The 19,230-nt window shown below is 40.1% G+C and overlaps 1 protein-coding gene across 1 annotated transcript; it reads left to right on the forward strand.

Moving 5' to 3' along the window:
• The first annotated feature begins 2,930 nt into the window (after window positions 1-2,930).
• LOC138885301 (uncharacterized) lies at window positions 2,931-5,444 on the forward strand. Its single transcript, XM_070166236.1, has 6 exons — window positions 2,931-3,356; window positions 3,506-3,561; window positions 3,645-3,840; window positions 4,030-4,521; window positions 4,704-5,311; window positions 5,411-5,444. Exons 1-6 carry the CDS (start codon window positions 2,931-2,933, stop codon window positions 5,442-5,444), a joined length of 1,812 nt encoding a protein of 603 aa, XP_070022337.1.
• Window positions 5,445-19,230: the final 13,786 nt, after the last annotated feature.

A 19,230-nucleotide genomic window follows, 5' to 3' on the forward strand; every position in this document is an offset into this window, starting at 1 on the left:
ATTTTATTATGTGTGGAACTACTCTCTTTTGTTGTGTGAGAGCACTTGATTCATGAAAGAAAGGTAATGTCATTGACCTCTATATTAGAGTAAGTGAGTGAGTTGTGAGTAATGCATGATATTTGTGAGTCAAATCTCGAGGCGAATATGTTACACCCTTGTGCTTAGTCTATTTTAAAGATTCTTGGTGTGATGAGTTAGGAGAATTGTTTAAAAAGGTCGTGTCTATATAACGTGTAGTTTGATTTGCTCGAGGACGAGCAACGTTTAAGTGAGGGGTAATGATGTTTGGCTATAATTCCATATTTTTTTAGTGCATTGCTTACTTTACATTTGGGTGCTTTAATGCTAAACTATATTATACTCGTGCTTAATTGAGTCTATTTTATGTGTAGGTATATTAAAGATGAAATTGGGAACAAAGTAAAAATTTTGTGTATTATATACGCTACAAGAATGGAGCTGTGATGTTTGATTATTGGATATACAAGATATTAAAGTTTAATGCTACAAAGGAAATCAAAACAATGCAGGGGAAACTGAAAATAGAACCAAACGCACGAGATGAGAATGAGAAAAGAGTTGGAAAAGGTAGCCAGCCAACATTGAAATGAAGATAAGCAGTTGGGCGACGCGAGCTTTCTAGCTCGCTATAGAGCAGGCGTAGCGAGCACTCTTGCTCGCGTTAGAGATGGCTGCGCGAGGGAATTTTTACGCGACAGAACTCGCGCCGCGAGGCTTGAGGCGAGATGGAGCACGCTATAGAGGTCGCGAGGCATGGTCCGTAGCGAGCGGGTTCTGAATTTTTAAAGCCTATTTTGTCTTTTATTTGGTTTTGGACTTAGTTATTTCGTTTAGGTCTCTTCCCTGCATATATAAATAGTCACTAAACACCATTCTTAGAGGAGTTTTGGCGATCGAGGCAAGAACATCACGTGGACAACTTGTGAAAGAGAAAATTATCGAGTTCTTCATCCCTTTATCTTTACTTTGTAACTTGTTTATGCAAAATACTTGGATAATTGTTACTACGAACATGAGTGGCTAAAACCCATCGTTCTGGGGTTGTGATTTAGCCATGAATATTGTTGTTTTATGTTGACTTAACCTTGATTACAATTCACTAATATATGGTTGTTTCTTCAATTCTATGATTAATCGCTTAATTGTCTGACCATCAGTTAGGTTCTATGTACTATCTATGCTATGCTTGAGAAAACTGTGTTTATATTAGAGAAGAATTGAAAAGAGCATGATCTTAACTTTTTTGGGGGGGGGAGGGGGAGCGAATTTGTGGTTAGGATAGGAATATACCTAGTCACCGTGCTTAATTAAATATCGTAATCTTAATGTGTTCTTGATAGATTGATTCCATAGGAATATCGGCATTAATCTATTTTGAATAGGCGAGTAGTACTTCGGGAGAAGGTTATTAGTGCAATTGTTCGATTACAACCATGAGTGAATTGTATGAAAGGGAGAGTTAACTAGAACACAATAGGATTGGTGAATCGTTCACAACCCTGAAATATTTGTCTCAACTGAATACACCACAATTATTTTGCTACTTGACAATTTAGTTATTAATTAGAATTATAGTTTAGTATAATCACATCCTTGAACTCGATTTTGGCTTGACTGAATAACAATCTTAGTAAATTTAGTGGGTAGTTGATACAAGTCTCTATGGGTTCGACACTCGACTTATCATTTTATTACTTGTACGACCACGTATACTTGCGTGTGCGTTTGGGAGCAACAAGTTTGGCTCTTTAACTGTTTGTGAGAATTTGGTGTTTGGTGCGTGCGAACAAAGTCGCATATGAAAAGTAGAAAAAATAAAATAAGCTACTTACAACGAAATAAATACTCTTAAGTGTGAGATCATTTGAGAAAAATCATGTCGGCATTACTCAAAGCGAATAATATCATATTAATAGTATCTTTGGGTTATTTTAACCCAACATTTGATACCTATGAGGCTAACACAGTTGATATATATGATACGGTAATTCGCTCTCTACTGTGAGTAATTTGTTAGTATAAGTTATTTTCTCTTTTGGCATGAAATTCCAAATCTCTTGGGAAATTTTGAACCGAATTGAAGAAAATTCTAGTTTGCGTTAATTTAAGGTGAATTTGAAAATTGTTCATAGCTAGAATTTTTTTGAAGGAAAAAAAAAAACAAATCGAATGTGTTATTTGGGTTAATGTTCGATTTTTACCCCACTAGCTCTTTTACTTTTCCTACTTGAAAATTCTCCACTTCAAAAAGAGTTAAATTAATATCCTTTTTTGTTATTCGTCCTTACATGAACCAGCTAAATTGTAGCTCCTACCCCAAACAAAAACCCCATCAACATCCTGTATCCAAACTTGGGGCCCAAACTAAATGAAAACCTGACAACCATATTTTAATTTGCTCTTGTTTGCGTGTTGGAAAACATTTCGGATTGATCAATCTTGGTAACCAATTATTTTCTGTATCTTCAGTGGATCTTTATAGCAGACAGCCAGACACAGCCATGTACGTGAATCACCCACATTGCAGTGTCCATGGCCAACTCAACGGATATTTTTGAGAAAGAAAACCAACGCCAGTTTCATTACTCTGTCTAACGACTTAGCTTTGGTCACTTAATAATCCATGCAGGAATGTTTGCCCTATATATATATATATATAGGATCTGTTGTCTTGTATCATTGCAATCTAAGATGAAACAGTTCCTAAGGACCCCTTCGAATTTGTGGCAACAAATTTCAGAATGATAGAGAAGAATGCAAAGGCTAAGAAAATTCTTATCTATGGACTTGGTCCTGATGAGTACAATAGAATTTATGTTTGATCTAATGCAAAACAGAAATGGGATGCACTCCAAACTGCTCATTAAGGAACAAACCAAGTAAAGAGATCAAAGATTGAACTACTCATGAGAAACTATGAGCTTTTCTCCATAAAGGAGTCTGAGCTCATCCAGAATATGATGACTAGGTTCACTATAATAATCAATGAACTAAAATCACTTGGAAAAGTGTTTACCTCAGAAGAGTTGGTTAGCAAAGTTCTAACCAATAGTAAGCCCAAGCAGATCGACAAAACTAACTATGATGGGTGCTACAAGTGTGAAAAGCTAGACCACATGGTCAAGGACTGCCCAATGTGGGAAATTGAGCAAAGGAAAGAACGAGCTGAAAAAGAGAAACAGGAGAAAATGAGAGAAAAGTGTTCCAACAAAGGAAAAATCCTAGGCAAAGGATATACTGAAGCAATGAAGCAGGCATTCTTGGCAGCATATGAGGATAGTGGAAGTGATCAAGAAGAAGAAAAGGAGGATGGGGCTATAAATCTATATGTTGTGATTGATGAACACTAAGCTGTGAAGACAGAACCCCAGTATAACTTGGAATGCACATTGGAAGACCTCATTTGTTTGATGAACACCACTATGATGAATGGAAGCTGAGTATGGAAACATTTCTTCAAGTTACTGACTTTGACCTATAGGTTATTGTCAGTCATGGACCAATTCTCCCAACCAAATTGGATAGTGAAGGTAACAAGTACAACAAAATAGAATAGGAATACGATGAGGAAGATCGTCAGCTAGTTCAGAAAATGCTAAAGCAGAGGACCTGCTCTACAGAAGCTTGTCTAGAAACACTCTCCTTAGAGTGTCCTCTTGCATCTCTGCTCATGATATATGGAGCACCTTGGACACTGACTTTGGAAATGAAAACATCGAAGTGGCTTTGATGGCGATTGAAGAATCCAAAACAGAGGAAGAAGTGATAAGAATGATGGCCATGAGTGATTCAAAAACTGAAGATGAAGCAAACCAGGTAAGTATATTTGACTTGACAGAAAATATTCATACTATTTCCAAAAAATAATTGATGGCCATAATTGTGACCTTAATGAATGAAATGGATAAAATGAGTATTGGAAATGATCAGCTAATAAGCAACCTTTCTTGTGTCAAACTTGATATCAAAGAGCTTGAATCTAACAAAGCTAGTTTAGAAAAATAGGTCAAAGATCTTAAGAACCAGGTTCTTGAGCTTACTTCTGAGAATGAGAAGTCTCTTGATATACATGTCAAAGAAAAAGTGAGTGATCTGCAGGATAAGCTTGAAAAAAAATTAAAAATTGCTAAGGATAATCTTTGTGATGCTGAATGTAGAAATAAAATCTTACATGAAAACCTAGAAAAGGCTAATTATGAACTCCCTAGACTAAGCAAATGGCATAGATCTTCTGATGCCTTGAATTGTCTAAATGAAAACTGGAGCTCTAACAAATCTGGAATCGGTTACAGAAAACATGTCCATAAGTTTGACCCAAAGTATGTAGGAATTTCTGATAATAACATGTGCACTCATTGTGGAAGAGTAGAACACTTTAGAGACACTTGTCTTGCCTTAATTCATGCTCAATTTAGAAACACCTTTGGTATTGCTAAAAATGTGAAGAAGGAAGACAAACCAAAGGTTAATCCTCCTGTCCATACTAAGTGGATTAAGGTTAACAAAAAAATAGCTTCCAATCCTCCCCCCTTCTGGGCAAGAAGGGATCTGATTCATCATTTTTCCAACAAAAAGGGATCTGAGCTTGTCTGGGCTCCCAAAACTAACTTGTAAATTTTGGTGCAGGCTAAAGTGAGAGGAAACAATTAGGACTGGTATCTAGATAGTGGACACTCAAGATATATGATTGGAGAAAAGAAAAACTTCCTCTCACTGACAGTCTTCCAAGAAGGGAGTGTGTCATTTGGAAATGGGAAAAGGGCGAGATAATAGGTATTGACAAGGTTGGCAAGTCACTCTCTCATGCTGTAGAAGATGTGTATTATGTGGTAGTTCTTAAACACAATCTTCTTAGCATCTCTCAAATACGCAACAAAGGAAATGAGGTAACATGCAATTTTAAATTTTGCACTGTCACTAAGCGTGATACTGATGAAATTGTGTTAAAGGGTAAGAGACATAACAATGTCTACAAGATATCGATTATGTCACTTCCCCAGAGTGAGTACAGATGCTTGAGTGTAGTGGAAGATGATCCACTGCTACAGCATAGAAGACTGGGACATGCCAGTCTCTCTCAACTCAACAAGTTGGAAGCAAAGGACTTGGTCCTTGGGCTACCTAAAGTCGAGTTCACCTCTGACAAGGTATGTGATGCCTGTGTTAGAGGAAAACATGTTAGGTCATCCTTTAAATCTAAAATGTTTGTAAGTACTTCTAAACCTCTGAAACTCCTTCACATGGACCTATGTGGACCAATGAGAATAAAGAGTAGAGGAGGTAAGAGGTATGTGTTTGTGATTGTTGATAACTTCTCCTGGTATACCTCGACTTTGTTTTTGGGATCCAAAGATGAAACCTTCTATGTTTTATGTGTATTTGTCAGAATTATTCAACAAAAGCTAGGTGCAATGTTTTAAGTATAAGAACTGACCATGGAACTGAATTTGAATATTCAACATTCGTTTAATTCTATGGCTCACCTAGTATTGACCATAATTTTTATGCTCCTAAAACTCCACAATAAAATGGGGTTGTAGAAAGAAATGATAGATCCTTAGAAGACATGGGGAGGACCATATTGATTTCCAGTGGACTGCCTAAGAATTTATGGGCTAAGGCAATCAATGTTGCTCGCTACTTGCTAAATAAATGCATGGTCGGACCCATTCTTGAGAAAACTCCCTATGAGTTACTTCAAGGAAGAAAACCCAACATCACTCACCTGAGAGCCTTTGGGTGCAAATATTTTGTGCATAATAATGAGAAAGAAGCTCTAGGTAAGTTTTATGACAGAAGTGATGAGGGAATTTTCTTGGGTTACTCTCCACATAGTAAGACCTATAAGGTTTTTAATAAAAGAACTATGTGTGTGGAAGAATATATTCATGTTATTTTTTATGAATCTAACAATTTGATTGATAAAGGTCTGCAAGATGAAGAATATGACATAGGATTCACTGGTGATGGAGATACAAAGGAATCTGATAAAGATGGATATGAAAACCACAAGGAGACGATGATCATGAGGAACAAGAAGAAGAAAGAACTACTCTAACTACTGACCAGACTAATGAAGCCACACCTACTGAACCTGCTCCTTTGGGTCACTCCTCGGGTGAATTTTCTCTGGGTATACTTATCAGACCATGGAAGCATCAAAGCTCACATCCTCTTGAGAATATCATCTCTAATCCAAATGCAGGGGTGCACACCTGGTCTTCTCTAAGAAATCTATGTGAACTCACATCATTCCTGTCACAGGTTGAACCTAAGACCATCAAAGAAGCTCTAAAGGATGCAGACTGGATTATAGCCATGCAAGAGGAGCTAAATCAATTTGAGAGAAGCAAGGTCTGGCGCCTGGTATAGAAACCCAAGAATAGAACTGTCATAAGTACCAGATGGGTGTTCAGAAACAAGTTGAATGAACAAGAAAATATCACAAGAAACAAAGCCAGACTAGTGGTTCAGGGATACAATCAAGAGGAGGGAATTGACTATGATCAGACATTTACACCTATAGAATGGAGGCTATAAGAATGATGATAGCCTTTGCTGCCCACATGGAGCTCACTTTATATCAAATGGATGTAAAGAGTAAGGTTACTTTGAAAGGAATAGACTAGAACTAGGTCTAATCAACTCTTCCCAATAAGTTGAATCCCAGTGATTGATGTAGATAATTAAGTACAATGTGTATGATTCAGCTTTGTACTTGTATTAAGCTCACACACTTGCTTGAAAAATCTAGCTGAAAACTGAGTTGCATGATACTAACATGAAATGTTAAAGCTTTATTGCATAAACAAATCAGGAGTTGCTAAGGAATTGGTTCTTTGACTCGGGTACGTGCCATACTGTCTTAAGTCACTAGGACTTTATATTCTAAAATTATTGCTATACTCAGACTTCTAATTCTGTTGGCATCACTTCCAATCGTCTTCTAGTCAAAGAGTATGGGGAATCCTAGTGCAATTAGAGATTAATTACTCCTGGAATCCTAATAGTCAAAGTAACTGTTATAAGAGTCCCGCTAGAACTCAAATTTGGTCACCTTCTTTCTTCCAGTAAAATCAGGTGTAACGCCTTTAAAAAGCTTTTATGATCAGCTTCTCAGACCACACTGTTTCTCTCAAACCCTAAGCAAGAATCAAAAGCAATTATCAAGAAATATTTCTATCTTTCTCTTCTTTGAGTCTCTTATATGATCACCATACCTAAAGCCAGTCAACAAAAGTCAAAGCTACTCCAAGAAAATCTATCAAGAAAGTGCCTGATGCTGCTACGCAGGGTAACATTATAACCAAGGAATCCGTGGTTCAGGGGGGAGCAGTGTCAGTCTCTACTGACCAGGTACAACATCCTCTTTCCAAATTAGATGTTTTGGTGTCTGCTATAGATGTTTCACCACTAGATACTCTCCCACCCACGAGTGAGAAGCCACCAATGGAGACATTCAGTGTAGAAAAAGGTGTAGGGGATCTAGGAAAGGAGGTAGATGTCACACCTCCTTTTCTACCCCTCAAAATAATAATAATATGTGATTTTTCTACTATTTTAATTAACTAGTTTCCCTTTAATTAATTTAAACGTTAGGCAAATAGTAGGTGCGCTTTAACTTCACGGACTCACTTGTGTAGCGTGACGCTTAACTTTTAATAAGTTAATTCATCAATTTCATGTCATATTCAATAGTTTTAATTAATTTATAAATCTTTTGTCATAATCACGGATTCGCTTGCGTAAGCGTGGTAGTGACATTTAATAAATTTTCTGAAAAAAGAGGGTTAATGTTTCCTCCAACACAATTGCAGCAATTTTTCAAAAGTAAATAACGTGCTAACAATTGTCTGTCATGACTATGGATTCGCTTGCGTAGCGCCGTTATGACTAAATAATAAATTTCGTCGATCACGCATTCGCTTGCGTAGTGTTGTTATGACAACTTATTATTCAAAAATATTTTTAATTTTTTCTAATAATCAAGAGATAAAAGAGGATAGGTAAAACATGAAAATAATATAAATCACAGTTTGTCCAAAATTAATTCAAGCCAAGTTTAAGTCAATAAAGCGACCGTGCTAGAACCACAGGACTCGGGGAATGCCTTATACCTTCTCCCCGGTCAACAGAATTCCTTACCCGAACTTTATTTTCGCGGACCGATTAAAATAGAGTCAAACCTTCCTTTGACTAGGGATCCAAATAAATAGTGACTTGGAACACCGAAAAAATCAATTCTAAGTGGCGACTCTGAACAATAAAATAATCCCTTTTGTCACTTTAATTGGAAAAACTCTTTGGCCCATTTACATATTATTATTATTTTGAGGGGTAAAAAAGGAGGTGTGATAGCTCTGGTGACTCTGCTAGGGAATTGCATAAGAATTCGAGCTTGTACATGTTGACTTTTTATTTGGCTTTATTAATTTTATAAATATTGTGATTTATTTGTGCCTAATGTGCTACCTGTTCACTTTTTATCATTTTGATATTGTTGAATTGTACATATAAACTGTTTTCTCACGCATCCCCTCTGGTCTTTTTGAAATTAAAAATTGGGCATTTGCTTGACATAGCCCGCTTTCTTTGAGATAGCCGAGGTGTTTGTCACCCGGTGAAGGATTTTAGTCACACCTGTTTTAGGTGGGGAGCACCACCAGTTAAGCCGGAAAGCAATGCTACCGGTACACTGAACCTCTTCGGCTCGAGTTGTCCACTCGAGTAAGCCAGTCTAGATACCTTCTCCAATAGGATCTAAACCTAGAAGAACAAGCCTCATGCCGGATATCCCTAGTAGGTTCGCTTTATTTGCATCACGTGCATTTGACTTTAGCGAAACTCGGCACAGGGGCCGGGTCCGTATAAGACAGGTATCCTCTTTGAGACCATCATGTTCACGTATGTGCTACTTGATACATCATTTGGAAGGCTTACTTGCATTGTCGACCGGTTTTTTAAAAAAAAATTAGTGTAATTATTAAAAATAAAAAAAAAGAATAATTCTCCTAGTTTAGTGCAAATAAACCTTTTATTTAAAATATATTGTAGTAGTATGGTGTGAGTTGTAAAGATTAATTTTCATTAAAAAAAATAAAAGGGGAGAGTACCCTGTTTTACTGAACTACGCAGGTTTGATTCTCACCGAATGTGAGATACGTAGGCAACCTCCATCGGGTTTAGCCCACATGTTTCAAAAAAAAAGGGAGCATAAAATTTTCAAAAAAAAAGGCCTATTTTGGTCACCTTTTACTGTCTGGCCCTCATGTTCCAGCTGTTTTGCCAAGACAGCCTTAAAATCTTCCTGGGAAGTGCTGAAGGGCCATTTTTGTAAAAATAGTTACTTTATCCATATTTATTCACCTTTTACCATTTTTCCCTTATGTCTGGCCATTTTTGTCGAAGCAACTTTAAACCTTTCCGGAAAGATTGTTTTTGCAAAAAGTAGCTATTTTTATCTGGTTATACTCATATTGCAAAGGGTCATTTTCGTAAAAAATAGTTTTTTTAATTTATTATTTTGTCTATTTTTATTGTTTTGTTCCTGTGTTTGGCTGTTTTTGCTGAGACAACCTTTATGCCTTCTATGGAAGTATTAAAAGGCCGTTTTTGTAATAATAGCCATTTTTCGCTTTTATCATCTCAACTTTTGTGTCCGGTAATTTCAAAATATATATTGTAATTAAAAAAAATAGATCGAGTCCTAAATTGACAAAAAAATAAAATTAAATAATGAATGATCATAATTTGCATATAGTTTAGGTACGTCCTAACCCTTTTTTTTATCTTATTCTTAGGATCACCATGAGTTCTCCACAAAGAAGCAGTTAGAAAAGGGTAAGGGACGAGACACCTCCTATGTTCTTGATCAAAGATAAGACCCCGAGTAGTCTCTGTAATTGGTGGGCTAGTTTTGCTACATGGGAACAGAATCGAGTATTTAAGCACCTCAAGTTCCTCACCAACCTCATGGGAATTAAGCCTAACAGAGATTTAATCGAGGCTCTAGTAGGTTTTTGGGACCCCGCGAACAATGTCTTCAGGTTCAAAGATTGTGAAATGACACCCACATTGGAAGAATTAGGTGGGTTCACCTCCGAGAAAAGTTGGTGTGAACAACTTTTTAAAGAAGTTATGCCTTCGTCGAATTCCAATGGTTTTCTTAAACGAAGGTTGGGTTCCGTCGGAATATTTTTATGACAGATTTTGGGACGAGAAAGGGTTTGAGAACTTCTTGGACACAGAATTCGTCAACCAGTTGAGTTACGACGCTTGGAGGGAGTTGAGAATCTTCGCGTTCATGATATCATTTTTAGGGATCATGGTATTTCCGGAGCGTGGTGGGCGCATCAGAATTCGATTGGTTGCGGTAGTCTCGTATTTGCAAAGTATCAAGGATCATACCATTCTTCCCATGATTTTGGGAGATATTTTTCGGGCTTTGACTCGTTGTCAAGATGGTGAAGATTACTTTGAGGGATGTAACATTCTGCTGCAGATGTGGTTCATAGAGCACCTTTATCATCATCTAGTAGTAAATTTCAATGATGATTGGCTGAATTACATTGGATGTCACCCAGACAGAGCTGCGAGTTGTAATCTTCCAGAGGGGATGAGGGCTTGGCGGACATTACTTGGTTCATTGAGTGCTGATAGAATCACTTGGAACTATTACTGGTTCCCTTCTGCTAGGGTCATGCATATGTCGATGTATCGCCCATTCTTCATACTCATGGGTTTTAGGGGTTTCCAACCCTACGCGCCTTTACGCGTCATGCACCAGTTAGGGAGAGAGCAAAAGAGGCCCCCGATTGAGGACATGCGCCCGTTCATGTGGGAATTCAAGGGAGAGGAACCTCCAAGGGAGTCATATGCACAGAAGATTTGGTTTGGTAGTCGATTTTCCGATTTAGACGAGATGGTAGCTGATCGTGAACGTGGTGAGGTAAGCCTCGCATACCTTGAGTGGTTTCACAACTAGGCTATCCCCGAGCAAAGGACAGAGAGATCCATACGGCACGCAGTTGATTGGGAGAGAGAGATCGAGGTCAGAGTTAGAGAAACCAGAAGGGAAGTGGCGCAAGAGTTCCAATCTCGTATTGACACTTTACAAGAAGATAAGGGCATTCTGGAGATAGCCGTTGACATACAACAAGCTGATTTTGAGCGGGAAAAGGCTCAGTGGGCACGAGAGAAGCAAGCACTCAAAGCCCAAATTTGAAAGAAAAACATAGTCACAACCGCTCAGCAGCAAGAAGAGAAAGAAGCCCAGTTCAGGGTAGTCTGTGATCATGAACGTAGAGGTTTCGCTCCATTAATCCAAGGTCTGAGGGATCAGATAGGGGGAGTTGAGTCAAGCAAAGAGAGCCAGATCGCGGAGTTTGAAATAGAAAGACACCACTACCAAAAGGTGATCAATCAATTAGAAGCGGAGTCGCTAGAAGTTCGGCGCCAGAAAGATATGGCCTTGGACCGCGAGCGTGATGCGCTGGATCTAGCTGAGACCCGTGGTCGGCAGAATCAAGAGCTGCACGTGGCTCAGGAATACATTAAGGGAAAGATCCTTGAGGTAGCCACATATACCTCAAGAGCATGCAGGAGTTGCCAAGGCATGACGCCCGATCGGTTTGCTGAAGTATCATTGAACGTTGCTCGTCATATATCTGCAGACTTGGAGAGGATATACCGCAATGTTGGGGGTCAGCCGCAGGAACAAGAGCCTTGATTACAGTAATGCTGGTGGATTCTACTGCAGAGATCAAAGTCTTCTTTTAGTTATCAGTCCTTTTCACTATGTTTTTGTTGTTTCTAAGTCTATAAGAGTCTTTTGGTGTTGTTTTGACTTTTATTGTAAAAAGACTATTTGAGTCAGGTTTGGTCTCGTTTTTCTTTATGTAACTCTTGATTTTTGAGTCTTGTATCAAAATATTATATCGAAAATCAATGAAAAAAAATAAAATAAAAAAAAATCAAATGTCTTGTATATCTGAACTACGTAATGATCTAATTCATGCGGCGACATGATACGTAGGCAACCCACAAAAGGCTCGATCAAGTATTCATTTTAAAATGGCTCTAAAGTAAGGGATCAAATAAGGCGAGTGAAAAAAATAATAAAAAAAAGAAAAAAAAGAAGAAGGAAATAATAGTGTCAATAAGCAACAAGCTGATAGGCCGGAATGAAACATTGAAGCCTTCCAAAAGCATTTTAGAAATGGTGGCGATGTTAGGAGCATGACATATTACGTGTAATTCATATCTATAAAATGCCTAACCCTAACACGTTTGTTGTCTCTTAAACCAGTAAGTTTAAGGTGGTTGGTTAGTGGTAAATCTGGCAGCACATCATTACTTCATAAGATCTAAGGGACCAGTAGTAATGGATAACAGTGATGAAATCGAGTTGGTCAGTGACAATCCGCAGGGTCAGTCAGTTGAGCAAGAGTCTGAGGAGATAAGAAAATTGAGACAACAACTGTCAGATGTATATCAAGCTTGGGTTTCCGGTCGACCTCCACCCCAGGGTCCCTCAGAGGGAACTTACACCATACCCCAGGCTACTCAACCACTGCTCCATGCAACGAGCGACCCCATTCTACCACCAGGGTATGTGCCGAACTACAGCCTCCATGCTGTCCCCAGTATCTCTAATATGCGACCTCCAGTCGCACTGGTCAGGAACACCCCTCTCGTCGTGTCTGGTGCACCGGTATATACAATCCCGCCACCACCTCCTGTGACGAGGCCAAATAATGAGCCACCATCTCATGCTTATGATGGACAATACTATTCTCCGAATATGGCTTTTGGGGTCTCGACTCCATACAATCAGACTCCTCGATACGAATCACCAGTGGAAAATGAAATGCCTGCCACGACAATTGAGCTAGATGAGATGGCCATGAAAATGAAAAGTCTTGAACAAAATATAAAGAACATATAGGGACTAGGTGGTCACAAAAGTGTTTCATTCAGTGATCTATGCATGTTCCCTTATATCCATTTGCCACGAGGGTTCAAAACCCCAAAATTTGAGAAATATGATGGACATGGCGACCCTATCGCCCACTTGAAAAGGTACTGCAACCAGCTGAGGGGTGCAGGAGGAAAGGAAGAGTTGCTGATGGCTTACTTTGGGGAAAGCCTTGTGGGGGTAGCTTCCGAATGGTTCATTGACCAAGACATCTCTCACTGGCATATTTGGGATGACATGGCCCAGGCCTTCGTCAAGCAATTCCAATACAACATTGATATTGCACCAGACCGCAATTCCCTATCCATTATAAGGAAAAAGCCGATGGAAAGCTTTAGGGAGTACGCCATCAAGTGGAGGGAGCAAGCGACCAGAGTTAAGCCGCCCATGGATAATCATGAGTTGATCACTGTCTTTTTGGAGGCTCAAGAGCCTGATTATTTCCAAAACATGATGTCTGCAATGGGTAGGCCTTTTGTGAAGCAATCAAGATAGGGGAAATGGTCGAAAATGGCCTAAAGACTGGCAGAATTGTAAGTCAGGCTGCTCTCAAAGCCACCACCCAAGCGATCCAAAATGGGTCGGGAAGTTTTGCAAATAGGAAAAAGAGAGATGAAGGTTCTATGATGACCCCGGGATCTAGGGAAGTTCAAAGAGGGGCATCGCACCCTTATGTGCAAGTTCAGCAGGGGCGATCCAGCTACCCTCAACATTACTATCCCCCGCCAATTCCTCAGTACTTTATGGGCCCACCACAATATACAGTGTTCAATGCTCAATCATATGCTCGGCCTCCCAATCAGCAGGTACGTGAACCAGCTCCAAGGGCCCCCCGACCTCAGCAACAAAATTTTCGGGCACCCTACAATGCTCGTCCCAGGTAGGATTATGGTCGAGAGCAGAGGCCGGAAGAAAAATTCACTCCACTGGTTGAATCATACTCTAGTCTATTCCAGAAGCTGAAGCAAATGGGCGTGATTGGACCCATCGCTCCCCACCACATGCATCCAAATTCACATGGATTTCAAGCAAATACTAGATGTGAATATCATTCAGGTGCCCCGGGGTATAGCACCGAGGACTGTTGGACTCTGAAAGGAGCCATAGAAAGACTCATTTCTGAAAAAATTAATTGGAGTAACGAATGGCGAGGACCCTCCTAATGTGACAAACAACCCATTGCCGGAACACAACGATGTTCATTTCGTGGGAATGATTGGCCGAGATCAGGAATACAAGCCGATCGACCAAATAGAAATGACAGTGGGAGCAATTCAAGAAGGAACAAGTCTGGAAGTAAGACCAAGCCGAGATGTGCCGTTGATTGTGAAAAGGCACCTCGAACTCAGAAAAGGTAACTTTATTTGTGCCCAAGGTCTCGAGGTTAGAGGTTCGCTCCAATGTTCCAAGCCCAAGGTTGTATGTCCTTGGAGGCCACCCCGTCACAAGGCAGAATCGGGGTGGTACGAATGGCATAATAGAGCCGATCATAATCAAACCTGCCGTGCAACCCCATGTGACAAACACAAAAACTGTTCCTTGGAACTACAACAAAACTGTGATGACCTACATAGGCAAGGAAATCATAGAGTAAGTGGGGGAAACTGGAGGTTTGACTCGATCGGGGAGGTGTTATTCTCCAGAAGAGTTGATGAAGGCCAAGCAAATCAGAGGAGGCCAATTGCCAATAAAGAAGCCAGTCACTAAAGCAGAGGCAGAAGAGTTTTTGAAGAAAATGAAAGCTCAGGATTACTCAATCATTGACCAGCTAAGAAAGACTCCTGCCCAAATCTCTCTACTATCTCTGCTCATACATTCCAAAGAGCATGCCCGTGTACTAATCAAGGTCCTGAACGGGGCACATATCTCAGAGGAGACCACGGTGAATCAGTTAGAGAAAATGGCCAATAGATTCTTTGAGGTAAACAGAATCTCATTTACCGATGATGAACTTCCCTAGGAAGGAGCCGGGCACAATAAGGCTTTGAACTTGATGGTCAAATGTGAGGGGCATTATGTAAAGAGAGTCATGGTTGATGGAGGCTCAAGTGTAGATGTATGCCCTCTCTCTACTTTGAAAATCATGAAGATCAATACAGACAGAATCTGACCCAGCAATGTTCGCATCCGGGCTTTTGATGGCTCAGCGAGAGATACCATGGGGGAAATCAACCTCACCATGACGATAGGGCCGGTGGACTTTGAGATTGTTTTCCAAGTAGTGGACATGGTCACTTCTTATAACTTTCTTCTTGGAAGGCCATGGATCCATACAGCCCGAGCTGTGCCATCCACCTTGCACCAGATGCTCAAATTCGAACATGACGGGCAAGAAATTATTGTTCACGGAGAAGATGAGTCTTCCATTTATAAAGACCCATTAATCCCATGTATTGAGGCCAAGGAAGGGTCTGAGTCCATTGTCTATCAGGCTTTTCAAGTGGTTGCTGTGGACCATGTCGAGGAAGGAAAGCCTATTCTGCATCCTCGTCTTTCCGCCACATCTGTAATGGTGTCTACGGTTATGATGAGAAAAGGTTATGAGCCAGGAAAAGATTTGGGGGCATCATTGCAAGGAATTTCAGAGCCTATTGCTCCGTTAGGCAACCGGGGTACTTTTGGCTTAGGCTTCAGGCCAACACAAGCAGACAAAAACAAATCCAAACACCACAAAAAGAGTGGATGGGTCTTGCAATAGCCTATCCCTCATATTTTCTATACTTTTGTCAAGCCACGACTCCGTGAGGGTCAAAATTCCTCGGCGCATGCAAACATTGATGAAATTTGCCATGGCCTCAACGAGATGTTTTCTGAAGTGAATATGATCCAGGCTGGTGAAGGCACTAGTCGCGCCGATGTGCAACTAATTGACTCAGACACCATGCTCACCAACTGGGAAGCAACTCCTCTCCCCACAAGGAAGGAGTCTTGGTAGTCTGCTTTTGCAGCTTCTTTTTTGTATTTTGGGTTACTTTTAGAGTTGTAATCCAAATATCTCAGGATGATTGTTTTGTTTTGATGTTAACCCTTCTATCCTTTCGAATTCAATAAAGTGCAGTTCAGTTTCCTATTAAGTTTCCTATCTTTTCCTTTTCCTAATTCCGGTCATTTTATTTTCATTTCAGTTCTGTTAATGTCGGCTTTAATAACATGACATGCATGCGGAATTCATACCCAGATCTTGAAAAGCTATCTAATATCAAAATAACGCATCAAGAGGTTGAATATAAGGAAGATGAGATTGTTGAGGAAATAAAAAGAGAGTTGGAACAATTTGAAAACAAGCCTAAGCCAAACCTCAATGAAACTGAGACGATTAATATTGGAAGTCCTAAAAAAGTTAGAGAAACGAAGATAAGCATTCACACTGAACAAAAAACCAGAGATATCTTGATTCAACTTTTATTTGAATACAGAGATGTGTTTGCTTGGTCTTACGATGATATACCGGGTTTAAGTGCTGATCTGGTGGTTCATAAGCTTCCTACATATCCTGGTTTTCCACCAGTCCAACAAAAGCAATGAAAATTTAAAACAGACATGAGCGACAAAATCAAAGAAGAAATAATGAAGCAACTAAGCGCCAATGTGGTCAGAGCTGTCCGATACACCACATGGGTGGAAAATGTTGTGCCCTTGCTAAAGAAGGATGGAAAAACCAGAGTTTGTGTCGACTATAGGGACCTGAACAAAGCAAGTCCAAAGGATAATTTTCCTTTGCCAAACATCCACATTCTTGTAGATAATTGCGCAAAGCATGAGATCCAATCATTTGTGGATTGCTATGCTATGTACCACCAAATTCTAATGGATGAGAATGATGCAGAAAAGACCGCTTTCACCACGCCATGGGGTACTTATTGTTACAGGGTCATGCCATTCAGTTTAATGAATGCAGGGGCAACTTACATGAGGGCCATGACCACTATTTTTCACGACATGATGCACAAAGAGATTGAAGTATATGTCGACGATGTCATCATAAAATCAAAGACCCAAGCCGATCACGTGTGTAATTTAAAAACGTTCTTTGAACAGCTTCGTAGGTATGACCTTAAGCTTAATCCATCCAAGTGTGCATTTGGGGTCCCATCTGGGAAACTCCTCGGTTTTATAGTCAGCCGGAGAGGCATCGAATTGGATCCATATAAGATAAAGTCCATTCGAGATCTGCCACCCCCGAAGAACAAAAAAGAGGTCATGAGTTTGCTCGGGAGGTTGAACTACATCAGTAGGTTCATTGCTCAGCTCACAACCACATGCAAGCCCATCTTTAAGTTGCTGAAAAAGGATGCCGCTGTGAGATGGACATACGATTGCCAAAAGGCTTTTGACAGGATCAAAGATTATCTGTCAAAACCCCCTATACTAGTCCCACCTGAACCTGGTAGGCCTTTGTTTTTATATCTATCAGTGATGGATAATTCCTTTGGATGTGTTCTGGGGCAACATGATGCAACAGGCAGAAAGAAACATGCAATATATTATTTGAGCAAGAAGTTCACCGATTATGAGGTTAAGTACACCCTTTTAGAAAGGACATGTTGTGCCTTGACTTGGGTCACTCAAAAGTTGAGACATTATCTTTTGGCCTACACTACTTACCTCATATCTAGAATGGATCCCTTGAAGTACATCTTCCAAAAGCCAATGCCCACTGGCAGGCTCGCAAAATGGCAAATCCTGCTCATAGAGTTTGACATTGTCTATGTCACTCACACCGCGATGAAAGCACAGGCTTTGGCAGATCATTTGGCAGAGAATCTAGTTGATAATGAGTACATGCCACTTAGCACATACTTCTCGGACGAAGAGGTCAACTCGATAGAGGAAGTGGTTCCAGACGATCACCCTATATGAAAAATGTATTTTGATGGGGCTGTCAATATCAAAGGAGTTGGGATCGGGGCAATCCTCATCTCACCTATTGGACACCATTACCCTGCGACAACCCGACTTTGGTTCTTTTGTACTAATAATACGGCAGAATATGAAGCTTGTATCATGGGTTTGAAAATGGCCATCGATCTGGATGTGTGTGAACTATTAGTTATGGGAGATTCTGACTTGCTTATCAGGCAAGCCCAAGGCGAATGGGAGACTCGAGACATCAAACTTATTCCGTATAGACAATGTGTGCGAGACTTGAGCAAAAGATTCAATCTATCGAGTTCAGGTACATTCATCGGTTTCAGAACGAGCTAGCCGATGCATTGGCTACTCTAGCCTCGATGTTCCCTTATCCAGGCAACACTCATATTAATCCACTAGAAATCTAAGTTCGGAATCAACACGGTTACTGTAATACAATCGAGATAGAACCAGATGGTGAACCATGGTATCATGACATAAAACGATTCCGGAAAACAAGAGAATATCCAAAGCATGCCAAAGGAGATAAAAAAAGAACTATAAGGCGACTCGCCAGTAGTTTCTTCCTGAATGGGGAAATTCTATACAAGAGGACCCCAGATTTAAACTTGTTGAGATGCATAGATGCTACAGAAGCAGAGCGGATCATGAGTGAAGTGCATTCAGGGGTATGCGGACCTCACATGAATGGATATGTTTTGGCGAAAAAGATTCTACGGGCAGGATATTACTAGCTTACCATGGAGCGAGATTGCTTCAGATTTGTTCGCAAATGTCACCAGTGACAGATTCACGGTGACCTGATTCACTCGCCTCCTTCAGAGTTGCATCCCATGTCCTCTCCTTGGCCTTTCGTTGCTTGGGGAATGGATGTTATTGGGCCGATCAAGCCAAAGGCTTCAAATTGGCATAGATTCATTTTGGTTGCAATTGATTACTTCACCAAGTGGGTGGAAGCCGTCACTTTCAAAGCAGTAACCAAGAAAGCAGTGGTAGACTTTGTTCACTCCAACATCATTTGTCGCTTTGGTATCCCAAAGACCATTATCACTGACAATGCAGCCAATCTAAATAGTCATTTGATGAAGGAGGTATGCGAACAATTTAAAATCATGCATTGCCATTCTACCCCTTACCGGCCAAAAGCCAATGGAGCAGTTGAAGCAGCAAACAAGAACATCAAGAAGATTCTTAGGAAGATGATCCAAGGTTCCAGGCAATGGCATGAAAAGTTGCCTTTTGCTCTTTTGGGATACCGTACGACTGTTCACACATATGTTGGCGCAACTCCGTATCTGCTTGTATACGGAACTGAAGCTGTAATACCCGCTGAAGTCGAAATTCCCTCTCTCCGAATT

The sequence above is a fragment of the Nicotiana sylvestris genome, chromosome 2, assembly GCF_000393655.2.
Source record: "Nicotiana sylvestris chromosome 2, ASM39365v2, whole genome shotgun sequence".
NCBI classification, from domain to species: domain Eukaryota; kingdom Viridiplantae; phylum Streptophyta; class Magnoliopsida; order Solanales; family Solanaceae; genus Nicotiana; species Nicotiana sylvestris.